Source organism: Diadema antillarum, unplaced genomic scaffold (genome assembly GCF_040938485.1).
Source record: "Diadema antillarum isolate AM-2024a unplaced genomic scaffold, OU_Dant_1.0 seq00000447_RagTag, whole genome shotgun sequence".
NCBI classification, from domain to species: Eukaryota; Metazoa; Echinodermata; class Echinoidea; order Diadematoida; family Diadematidae; genus Diadema; species Diadema antillarum.
The window spans coordinates 227,579-241,062 of NW_027271421.1; the positions used below are offsets into that span (position 1 = coordinate 227,579).

General features: G+C 37.9%; 1 protein-coding gene across 1 annotated transcript in view; it reads right to left on the minus strand.

Annotated features, from left to right (window-relative positions):
- Positions 1-10,186: 10,186 nt before the first annotated feature.
- LOC139732768 (uncharacterized) overlaps positions 10,187-13,484 on the minus strand; it is a 29,980-nt gene continuing 26,682 nt past the window's right edge. The window contains exon 4 of the mRNA XM_071643612.1: positions 10,187-12,981. Coding sequence (XP_071499713.1) covers positions 12,011-12,981 — 971 coding nt within the window. The 3' untranslated portion in view covers positions 10,187-12,010. The remainder of the gene's footprint in view (positions 12,982-13,484) is intronic.

Genomic DNA, 13,484 nt, shown 5'->3' on the forward strand with positions numbered 1-13,484 from the left:
TGCCGAGATGAAACTTTTTGTCATGCACAGTTGCTTAAGATACGATTTTGAATAGATTTAATAAGATTGAGAGTAGATCAATAGAATCAATCATCACTGGACATTGAATTCTTTTCACCATTAGGACTGCTGCACTCAACTATGTCTAAATAGATAAGAATTCTGCTTTGTGGGCAGTATCTACTCAGACTTATCATGATACTATTAAGAAGCACCAGGCTAAAAGCCTTGGAGAAGCGGGAAGAATAGTGGGCAGAATAGAGGGCAGAGTAGTGGATGGAATAATGGACAGAAGGCATCAGTCAGATATGCATGATTGAGTTCTGTTTCACCAAGATGGTTAAGGTCATGCAATAATATACAGAGTAAGAAATGAAGGAGTATTGGTTTGTTTCATACTTTTTCCATTGATTGATTTCTCCATGTAAATACTTTGAGTCACGATAATATGTGACCGAGCATCACAAAACAAACACAAAGTCGCACTCCTTGATTTTACGTGAGGACTCAAAAAAGGTGAAATGGGTTAACCGAGTCAATCTTGAGTTTTTCATATTTTCTGAAAGAGCTATCCTTCTTCTACATTGTTCATTAGTTTGGGATCATAACCCGAATGGGAAAGTGTGTTTTCATCAGTTTTCCAAACCCTTTTTGGGGCTAGAGTAGAATGATCAGGTATGTCTCAGAGGCCCCTTTTCATTTTTTGAAATCCTTTGAACACTCTTCATTTTCTGGTCTAATAACTTTTGAAAGATTAATGCTAATGCTTTGAAATTTGGCATTATTCATGGACAGAATGTGTTAATGAAACATGCTCAATTTCAACTTAATCTGATAATCCCTTCATTGTTGTTACTCCCGTGGTTTACATCCTGTTTTTTTGTCCCATTCATCACACAGTGAGGACGGTTTGGTAAAGATTAAGCGCTTGAATAGACCCTGTACTTTAGAGCTTCTTTTCTCAGTTCACACGTTTCCAGAGTGTGTGCTTTCTTTCCATTATTTAGATAGGTTAGGGGAGTCCATTTGAATTGAGTTATGCATCATTTTAAAGCTTAAAGTCTCCTCTTTCAGATTCTGCCCTTAATTAAAAATTCATATCTGGTGACTTTTAGTTTCTTTTGTGGTGCAGGGTCACATATAGTATAACAGGGTAATTGATGATTTGTCATTGTTACCTTTCTCCATCCCCCCCCCCCTCCCCATGAATGATATTCAATTATGCTGCAAGATATAGAATATAGAATTGTATTTGCTCTGTTTTCTGTAAGAACACATGATGTATATGTTGGCATCGTATATTCATATGCAAGTGAAATTTAGCTTTAACTGGAGGCAATATAATTATTCTCTTGGTCTGTCCTGATTTAGCAAGGTCAGCTTTATCATCATGTTTTATCTCTCACTAAAAAAAGAAAGATATGAATATCCCAAATATTGGCTGCTCAAAACAAAATAAAAAAAAATGACTGTTGACGGAAGGTAGAATAATAGTGGAGATATACTTTCTTTGATAATCTATCTTGTCAGACTTGCATATCAGAATTCAGGGAATCAGCATTCAATCTACTTACTTGTTTGGGCAAGTGTGAAAATCAGTGTATGCATCATCCATGCAAAGTTCAAAATTCTATCTGCAGGTGGCTGCTAATATTTTCACTTTGTAGTAAGATCTGGCTGACTGATGCCAATGATTGTGAGAAATCAAATCTGACCATGTAGTGGTTCAGGAGTGACTGACCTCAGTGCATAGTGTATTTCACTGCAAATTTGATGAGTAATTTACTACTGTATACGCCATATATTTCGCGAGTCTAAATTTTCGCAAATAGGGAATTCCCGAGTCCTGTAATTAACGGAGAAAGTATGTTTAATATACTATGCGTACGTCACATAAACATTGGGATCAAGGTCAATATTTTTGTGTGTCTGTAATTTCGCTTTTGAATAGTAACTGACTCGCGAAATTCGCGAAAATGAAAACCTCGCGAAACATTTGGCATATACAGTATTAGATGTAAGAAGTCTTGTCATGTTTTGTGCCATGTTAAACATAATCATTATGATTTGGTATTGAGAAAACCTTTTTGAATCACCCAAGCTGTTGTCTGCTACTTCTAAGGTTTGAGCCAACATGATTATTACAGTCTTTTGATTAACAAAGCTGTTCAAGTGTGTCAGTAATCATACCAGTGCCCTGTTGCATAAAACTTTGTCTTACCATCAAAAACGATGGTAAGTTACCGTCGTTTCTCTTACCATCGATTGTCAGGACAAGAAATGATTGATTAGCAGGAAGGGTACAAAAGAAGAAGTGGCTTGTATGGAAATTGTTCACAAGTGAGATGAGTTAGCTAGGACAGTCAATCAAAATAGGAAGCAGAATGTGCGGCGGCACGTGATGGCACTAGGACAACGTGTTTAAGAGATGATGGACCTCATGCAAATTTACTGTTAGAGGAAACATCGGCCATCTTTATCTATGGTGAGTTTAAACGTAAACAGGAAATGCACCACATGCTTGATGAAGGCAACCATTTCCAGTGAAAAGACCATTGATACACAGTATGTGTGTGTGTGTGTGTGTGTGTGTGTGTGTGTGTGTGTGTGTGTGTGTGTGTGTGTGTGTGTGTGTGATGAATCAATGTGGATTTTCCTCTGATTATGGCATTACATGTCGTCTTCCTGGCTATGCAATATGAGGACACTAGATTGAGCGCTGCAACAATTAGAAAGACCTTACTGCAAAGGATTATCTTCCACCAATCAGATGGCAGTCTCTGCTAATGCATACATTGTCTTTACTGCACCCCCGTCAGCTGACTTCATAATTAGCCATGGTAACCATGTGGTTTATTACTATGTCCTAGAACCCTAGAGAGGCCATGATAGGACTGGCTAAATACGCCATAATCACCGTCTCATTGTCAGTGTGTGGGAAGCAAAGACTCTTGTTTTGTGCTGGTTTTCTGAACAGTGGTCATGAATTGTCTGATGACAGTCCTAGATTCTGAGCTCCTTTTGTCTGTGGGATTCCAGTTTCCTGACGAGTGTCCCTGCTGCCCACCTACATTCCTCTCAAGCCCCTGATGATGAGAAAAACAACAACTAAACTCCAACATATCCTCGGGTAGAAAAAAGAGATATATTACTCATTGATTTGTATGGTAACCGTCTTCAAATAGTCTTAAGTCAAGGTTGCATCATTGATGTGTTTTTGGATGAAAACAAGTTTTAACAGGAAGTTCATGTAGAAAGCATGAAAGGAAACCCTAGGAGTAGAAGAGACCTAGAGGGAAGAGGGTGTGGGAGAAGGGTGTAGGAGGAAGCTGTGGAAGTGGGTGGAAGGTGAAAGATGAGGATGGTCCGACCTGTCCTATCCTTGTGGCACTCTCGGCCATTCTTACTTATCAATCTCAATTTTTAATGAATATTTATTTAAGCTTTTTTTGATCGATTCTGTCGGTTTGTGAATTCTTTTTCATGACCAATTTGTGCCTGCACTTTGTAAGATATTCTCAACATTAAAATTGTAGATGGTATATACGCAATATGTACTTGGAAAATATATCAACTGGACTGCTGTACAGCTTTGCTGTATGACATATTCATTGTCCATAAATTTTTTGATATTTGTTCAATGAATAAAACTCCCTATATCAGATCAAATTAGTATAAATGTTTTTCATTATTTCACTTATTTGTAACTTAAAATTGCTGTCGCCTTCAAAGGTTTCCTTTCTTTATTTGTTCCACATTGTTTACAAAGCATCCTATGTCCTCTGATATGAGTCTTTTTATTTAGCAGATTTATGTCATGTTGAGGTAGAAAGTATTGTTTTCTTGTAGAGGTGTTATGTTGTTGTAGGAAACTTTAAGTATCCATAAATACCACAGATGTTGAAAAATGATATTTTGACCTCCTTTCTTACCATATCTTACTGGATGTAGCTGGCTGGCATGAGTGCTATTCAGGCTTGAAGAAAATGACTTGTAAATGTTCATCATAAAAGCATTCAATGTGAAATAATTAAGCAAGATTCATCAAGCAGATTGTACATTGTAAGGAAACAGATCTTCCATTGTGTATGGGATGTAATGTTTCCCCAAACACCAGATACCCACTTTGACTATCAACAAATCCCTGTAAATCTCACAGTTGTTGTATTTAATGTGTGACTGATGAGTCACTTTCAAAACTACAATCTATTAAAGATAGATGATCATGTAATCTCTGTCTCACTGATTGTAGTATACAGGCTTCTCAACTGCACTTTCATTCTCCTTTGATATACCACATACAGTGAAGGGACTTTATTTACCAGTAGATGGGAGTTTTATATCATACAGTCAACCTCTCCAAAGTTGAATCCAATGGGAACTGAGAAAATCTGTTGACTTACATAAATTTTGACTCGCACAATAGAATTTGCATATGTTTAGATCCATCTGGGGGCAGAATTTTTTCTGAAGACTTCGCCAATTTTTTTACTTGTGCAAGGTTGACAATAGGCGAGCCTGATTGTATTTAGCTTTTTCCATCTTAGCTATCTTGTAGATGTTGCACTTAAAGATAAATAAATGTACTCTGGTGGCCTCCAGAAATTATGATCCTGATTATTCCTGTAAATACAATACCTCCCCATGTGTAATTAAAGTTTTGATTTGTCTCAATTTATAAGCGTGAGATCAAATCTTCTTTCCTCATTTTTTGTGTAATTCTGCTTGTATGACTCTATTACAACATGATACTGTATACACCATATATTTAGAGGGTCTAATTTTTCATGAATCGGAACTTCCCAACAATTTTGCAAGTACACAGCTGTAGTTCAATTCACGCTTGAGTAGTACAGTAATGACCAGCAAAATGTATGCATGCACGTGGTATTCATGTTAGGTTAGAGTTGATATCTTTTGCCTGTTGTTAGATGTGGGATTAGCATCCGATTCGCGAAATTCACAAAAATAAAAACCACAAGAAGTATGTATGGCGTATACAGTATAGTGTCAGAGCTTGCATGTTGGCTGGCAAGCGAACAGTTGTAAACAAAGGCAGAATCATATGTGATTACTGCACCACCGACTGGAATCATCCCCATACTGCCTAGAATGAGTTGAGACAGTGCCACATTATGCAAGCCGCTCTAGATCTCAGTCGCTAATATGCAGAAAACAGAAAATTCAAAACAGATATTGAAATATGCCTCAATAATTCATGGTAGAAAATGTAGTCCCAAATACACAGTGTATGTATATTGAACAATTTCTATACTTGGGATTGCTTTATTGGGTCTGTTCAATAAACTTGCCTTGTCATGGGTTTTGACGATGGGATATTGGAAATGACTTCATTCTTTTCAGAGTGTAATGATGTAAAGACACATGTAAGTAAAATATGTGCAGCTGATCTGGATGTGTTTGAACTCATGTAAGTTTTAAAAAGATAGGTGCAGAGCTGCCAAGTCTCCCTGATTCTGCAGGAGTCTCCCTGAAAATGTCAAAATCTGTTCATGTCTGAATAAGAGAATACACTGTATTACAATCTCCCTGATTTGGGAATTATTTTTGCCCATTGAAATGCATGTAACACACAGATATCTCCCTGATTGCTGTGTGGAATCTCCCTGAGTTGGATGCGGGAATGTTGGCAGACCTGTAGGTGCAATGGCAATATTGTAGTTGTGTTGCAGCCTTTCACTGGCTCAGACATAATGACACCAAGGCCTGTCTCAGGTTCTTATCATAGAACTTACTTCCTCAAAGGTAGTTTCCTCATATTAGACATCTTACACTAAATTTGATATAATGTCATCAAGCTTTGTACATCCCATCTTCTACTGGGCAAAACTGAAAACATTTCTGTAATGTCATACAGAGTAGGACTAATCTTGGAGGCATTTTCAATCATGATTGCTGATTTGGTCTGGTCTCTTTGCTGTCAAACCAAGAGGAAACTTTACACTTCCCTCTCCCTGCAGCAAGAATACTGTCAAACCAAACATTTTTGCATGCATGAAAATTTTTGGTGAATTTTATGGAAGCTAAGATTCGCGAAATTAAAATGCACTTGAAAGTTCTTGTCTACACTATGCATTAAATTCCAGTGGCAATTTGCAAAGATTTCATGTTGCAAAAAAGGTTGTCAGCTCCAATTTGTGAAATTTCATGCCACAAATATTTGTGGTTTTATAGTAAAATGATCTTTACTGCAAGCTTCCAAATAAACAGACTGATGAAAAAAATTTTTAGGCTGTAAAGAGCTTTTTGAGATTAGAAAGTCAAAAATTATATAGTGTACTCTTAAAGGCCAGTACCTCAAAAACATCTGAGCACAACCGCACCCACAGAGACACAGACACAGACACAGACACACAGACACAGACACAGACACACACACACACACACACACACACACACACACACACACACACACACACACACACACACACACACCTGCATTCATTCCTTTTCTAGGTCAAACTCATAGCAGTACTTGAATGAATATCAAATGTCTATGTCTTGCAAAAGAGGACGACATGTAGTCAAGAAATCTGTATACCAGGTGTTGGTTGGTCAAAGCAAGTCTTGACCTCACTCTACAGTTGGCCTTGATCAGAAGTCTAGCTCCCTATTCAAACATGAAAAACATGTTTACTTGTGATATGTTTTGTGCTCAATAGAAGCCACTTGAGATTTTAGGAATCAATTTTGTATTTTGCTTAGAGCTGGGCATGCCACTCAAGGCCAGCACTCTGTGTATGAGTGTATAATGATATGCTTGTTTTCATTTAAGAAGACTCTTAGCTTAGTGATTGCTTGCTACTTGAAGCTTGATACTTTGGCATCCTGATTGGGAAAACAAAATGTTTCATGCGTGAATGCCATGTTGATTAGCCGCTAATGGTTTGCTTGTTTGTTTGTTTGTTTGTTTGTTTGTCTGTCTGTTTGTTGTTGTGTTTTTTTTTGGAGGGGGAAGGGATGGGATGGGGTAGGTACTGTGATTAATTCATCTGACTTCATTTAGTATGTAAAGGATGCAGTTTGAGTTCATCAATGTTTGAGCTACATTGATTGTTAGGTTCTTACCTCCACCAAAGAAGGAGCTTAAGTGATATCGGCAGCGGTTTTTCTCTATTTCTTCTTTGTTTACTCTTTCTCTCTCTTTCTTCTTTCTTTAAAACACAACACAACACTGGTTTGTCTGTTTGCAAAATACACATATTTGTAACTCAAAAAGTTGGGAATGGATTTGAATGAAACTTGCAGGAAAAGTTGATAATGACACAAGGAACAGATCATGAAATTTTGATAGTGATTTGGATATATTATGGATTTTTGAAGTATTTCAAAATCTTTTTGCAGATAGAAGAGGTCAAGCTGTGTGTGTTTGAGGTTTGCATAACATCATGCGCTCTAAGCACATGCTCTACTTGTGGGAAGCGCCGCGCGGCTGCAAGCTGATGACATAAACAAAGGCTTCTAAAATGGGGAATTGGATGCTTTTCGGCACATGTTTATGATGGGTGAAAATTAGCTGCTGGCAGAGGTCTGTGCTCTCAGAGTGCTTTTCTAGTTTTCAATGTTACACATTGATTGTTAGTTTAATTTAAATGGTACATTGATGAAGCGTATTTTCAGTGCTTAGAAGGAATATAACCTTTGCAGGAGTTTACAAGCAGTAGGCAACCCACAAAATCAGGTTGATACAGAGCAGTGAAAGTCTACATATCTAGAATTACACTGCAAGTTTCAAATAAGTATCGGCGTTGTATGTGTAACATCCATTTTTCCACATTTCTCTCAGACAGTTGGTACATTTCATGATCACAACAGTCACAATTCCCATGAGAATATCACATACACTCACATACCAACCACAATTCCAATCTTCCAAGTAGCTACATGTATTATCATCACACAACACGTGAAGACAGCTGTTATAATCATCCTTCATATTTCGGCTGATATGATGCCTTTTATTTGTCACAAAAATAATAAAACCATACATTTAGTGTATCTCATAATATATTTAGATATTTTGTACAATTAATATGACAAAACAGCTAGTTTTCATGTCACCAATCAAATATAATACTGCAACAATGAGGAGAGCAGGGGGAAAAGAGAATGTCTCGTACAGTAAGCAAGAGAAAATAAATTGCAGATCTTATATGTCAAATTTTCCACCAACCTTCAAACACATCATTTCCAAAGTGGCTACATTTCGTTGGAATCAATCCCCTCCTTTTAGTCACAAAAGCAACAAACATATCAGTCACACTCCAGTGGTCATCTTTCGTCCAAGCTTGGCCAGAGTCTAACAATTAAGTGCATGTTAATGAGTTGTACAATTGCAATTGGTACAAGACCAAAGTATAGAAACACACCTGATGAATTACAAACTGTAAGATACTAGATCAACTGAATGTTAGTCTAAGATTTGAAATTCATGAACATTTTCAAGCTTAAAATCCACACAAGTTACACAAGTTATTGTAAAGCAAGACATTTTCGTGGCATGAAATTTCCGCGAATTGGAACCAGCAGCTTTATCGCGGGATGAAACTCTTGCAAATTGCCACTGGCATTCAATGCATGCAGTGCAGACAAGAACTTTCGTGTGCATTTTAATTTTGCAAATCTTGGCTCTCGCAAACTTCACAAAATCAAAATGCATAATATAATAGAAATATCTGGTTTTACAGTATAGGGCAAAGCTCAAGTGAGAAAGCAGAAATAATGTCATTCATGATGAAAACGCATATCGGTAGACACTTTCTTAGGGTTATTTCCTTCACATGAACCAATGTCATGTTAAAGATCATAGATTTAGCCTTAAATGCGGTATTCTTAAAGGGGAAGGCTAGTAACTGATCAGTGAAATCCAGACTGTAGAATTAATAAGGTGCTTCAGAACGGTCTCATATTCAAGTAATGTGCAGATTAATGCTCCGTCACATGAAACAAGTACAGTAACTCTTCTTCTTCAGCTTTGTGTGGATAGTCCAGTAAAATATGCACCACTGAACACCATTTCTCACATTTACTACAAATGCTATTTGTAGCAAATCCTGTGAAAAGAACATAAATTTTAAGCAAAAATCTTCAGCTAGGCCAGCTGCTGCCTTGCATGACTGCAAAAGTAACATGAGTGTTTGTATCAAACTGTCATTAAACTGTTTGTTAGTACTTTTAATCAGATAATCCAATTCCATAAATTGATGTCGGTCACATGGAATAGCACAAGAAGATTTGTGCCAAATGCGTTGAGCACCCACTGACTGATAGTCAAACTGCTTAGTGCATGTAACTTCAACAGCTAAGTTAAATGACTACATCTGGTTAGCAACACAGTAGGAAATGTACACTGCTTCGCACATTGCAAGGTACTGTAAGTAAATGACATTAATTTGTCATATATAGATATGTGGTGCGTCATCACATTACTCATATGAAGTCGGAGATCATAAAAGGAAGGAAAATGCATGTAAAGCCGACTTAAACAATGTAACCTTTGCAGTTTTCAAATTTTCATTTGATTTCTTAAAAATATTTTCCTTGCAATAAAGTAGGCCTATTATATATCACTTTAAAGCTTAGCATCTGGAGAATTCAAATCTGCCAAAAAACAAACAAAAAAATTTCCTGACACTACATGGCATTTGTGATGACGCATCACATTATGTATCTCACTCATTCTAGAGTCACATGGCGTGACGCTAGATCAAACCCATGACGGAAGATTGCCTCATTTTGCAGCACTTTGTTAGCAGGTTGTTAGAGAGAAAAGTCAGTATCTACACGGGTAATATTTCAAGTTGCACAGAGGGCATTTATGCGGGCTGTGGCAGTGATAAATGTTCAGCCTACCAAATGGTCAAAAGCATGCCAACAACAACAAAAAAGAGAGACATATGTATATATCGCATGGAATAAACACAGCCAATCTACCACAAAAGTTATCAAAAATGTGTTTTTCAGGTAATTGTTATATTCTTATGCTACAATAGCACCTTTCAAATAAAATGGCAAAATAACATCTTATAACTACATTTAAAGTTGAAGAGATATACTTAAGGTAACACTCTGGGTATATCTTTGCTCCAAATAGCACAGAGATCTATGCACCACCTCTTGCATGTAGCAACTTGACCTAAATATCTGCCTGATGTATGCAGCTAACATTTGAAGAGTTGGCAGTGAGATATACAAATGAACAATGCAGAATGGATTTTCCTTTTCAACAAAAGTAGTCCTTTCTTCTGTCACTAGTCCTCCAGATATCAGATGAAAATACAATAATTCCAAAGTAAGGATGCGTACAAAATAGAGTGATAAACAAAATGATGTTCTTAGTAGAGGTTTGATCTGGCAAACCAATTTCAAATCCTCTCCTCAAGAAATAGTAATAACAATAAAAATAAAAAAATAAAAACAAAAATTACAGGGTTAAAGGTTACATGCACCAACCGTTAGCTGATATCAGTCTCCACAAGCTTAAGACAAATTGGCTATGTAAAAAGTGTGGGAGCCTAAGGAGCATTGTGTAACCTACAACCTCCAAAGATCTCACTCCGTTGTAGACAACGGTTTTTCTCAAAGCTGCACTTGGGCATTATTCAGCAATATCAACACGAGAATAAATAAGAAAATAAAAAACAAATTGTACATTAAAAAATCATGACAAAATATCTTGCTTGGGAGAGTTGTGTTTAACATGTACATGAGATTATAATAAAGTGGTGTCTTCAAATTTTGCATATACATGTATACCCTTTGTGTTTTAATGTGGCAGTGTGTATTTCACCTATTTCAAACATGTCAGTCCATCGGTAGAAATGTACAGAGACCAAGAAAATAACTGAATTGAGCTTTATGCTACACAGTGGACCACATAACAAGATTCGTAATTTAGTTCTACTCGATCAAATATACAATATAACAGATTTGTCCAAAATTTGTTTCAATCATTGATATATTTTAGAAAGCACTTGGGCCTGTTGATTAGCATTTCAAGAATAGATACATACATGAATTACTTATAAGTGATCTATCATAAATATATATAGCTGTTCATATCTCTGACTTGTCATTCTTAAGACAAGGAGTATGTCCACATCAACCTCACAGGAGAAATTTACATCACACAATAGTTTCCTATGAGAAAGAGAATATAATATTGTTATCTTGGCTGAGGATAGAATAAGATTGGCAGTGTTGATGGAGAGATATGACATGGAAGGAGGTGGCTACTTCCAACTCCTACATCCATTAGGACAGCATTTATTGTGTTAATCACAGTAATGATAACATTTGTATTCCCTCTATTGTCTCCCCATTAAACCTTGGCTACAAAATATAGTTTCATGTCGTTATCCCTCAAATGCTCAAGATTGAGATACAAGTTGCGAATCAGTGTATCACACTGAAACACTGGTTTTCCTGTTGAATCAATCATTTAGTCATGGCTAAGACAGTTCACTGAAAGAAGGTGAGTAGAGTACGTAATAACAAGCCAGAAAGAGGAAATTTTTTTACAGCTTTCCTCAGTTCACTGAGATGCTGCTAAGTATGTCCAATGAGAAAGTCAAGCTGCCATTGGGTGGAAGTGTGTAAGAGAGTGTGAAAAGTCCTGGTATGAGGATCAATGAATGGATGATGTAACAACAGCTGTGTGCACACTTATTGTCTACTAGTTTTGGAACACCTACATCCGCTATTCTTGCTAACACCCAGGGTGCAGAGTGCAGTTACAAAGGTCACAGTTCTGTGAAGGGGAACCTGGCTAGCAGGAAACAGCTGCTATGGCTTGTTGTAGAGATGGTCTGAAGGGAGAATTCAATCTTAGTCAGGCTGAAATGAGTTAATGACCATGGCAGGTGGCCTTGAGTGGTCAGTATGACCCTCTGGACAGGTTAGCAGAATTGATGATGCTTCGTCTAAGGACAAGAAAGGTATGGAATACACTATTTGAAGAATAATAATAAGAATATATGATGGCATGTGCTCATTTCTCTTGACTCGATTTTGATGCATTCCGATGAGTTGGCCCTGTAGTACATTCCGAGAGTCTGAGATAAGTTTCGATTGGATCATAGTCTCTTGTGTTCATGTACTCTGATATTGAATTAGTCTTTTTGCGCCTCACTGGCGATGAGTCTGCCGAAGACAGATGGCTTTCTCTGGCAGGTGAACTGTTTTGCCTGAGCGGTGGATGTCTTCCGCGCTGCTCCCTAGAGTGCACTGGTGAGGTCTTTGGGGAAATGTCACTGAAGTGCATCAAATCTTGTGGTTCTACATCTATCAGTCTCTCTGGCTTGACTGAGAAGTCAATCCAAGCCGTGGGTTCTGACAGGTGTCTTTGCAGTTGCCTTGGAGACACACATCGCAGGACGCCAAGTCTCGGCATTTCTGGCGATCGCCACGGATCCTGATTCTCGAGGCATCTGGTGATATACTCACTGGAAACATAAATGTCCTCGTTGCCACAGTTCCGTAGTGTGAGGCCGCAGGGCACGGTGTGTAACCTTTGCATGTGCACACTGGCCTTGTTTTCGTTTTGACACACAAAGTTTGAATTGCAGTCTGTAAGGGGCAGCGATGATGTGTCCACCCCACCCTCACTCTTCGCTTCCTCATTTCCTACATACCCTGCGTTCAAAAAGGCACTTTTCTCCGTCGGCTGTGACTCGCTCAGACTTCGCAGCAGGGCTGCTGGAATGTAGCCCAGCTCTCTGCGGTCATTGTGTCCAAACCACCAATTCTTGTTGTCCTTTTGTAAAACTGTCAGGAGCTCTCCCTCACAAAACGACAGCATGACTGGGTCGGGTGCTGCATAGTCCTGCATGGCCACATACTCCTTGTGCTCCACGTGGAGCGGGATGTAGTTGTGGTTGTCTCTGGGCTGAGGTAGAGGCAGCAGGGATGTTGTTATGGTAACAGGCGTTGTCCGGAGTAACGGCTCTCGCAGCACCAGGCCTGGAGGATAAACAACATGAAACAAGGTATTGATTGAATAAAGTTGACTAACAGGATGAGTCAAAGTCAAGCTTCTCAAACTGTAATCATTCATGCTGTGTACAGATGACAGAATATGGTCCCTGGGAATGACAGCAAGCATTGGATCAGGGCTGCCATTCTCTGGAGATTGAAAAATATACCGATGCAAAGCAAAATAAAACATACAATATTTAGGCAACAACCAGACTTTGCTATGAATGTACATGATATTACGCATTTAAACGTGCATAACAAAATTTTAGAAATAACAAATAATTTCACTGCAGTACAATATTTTCTTACTTTGGACAAAGAAACAAAAACTTCATATATGGTATTAAAAAAACATATATATTGGCAGTTCGAAAACATACATGTTTGGACTCACAGTACAAAGAACCATATGCAAGAGCATGACTAATTGTGTAGAAACCTATCAAAGTGACAGATATGCAGAAAAACAGAAAACATGTTTTGAACTC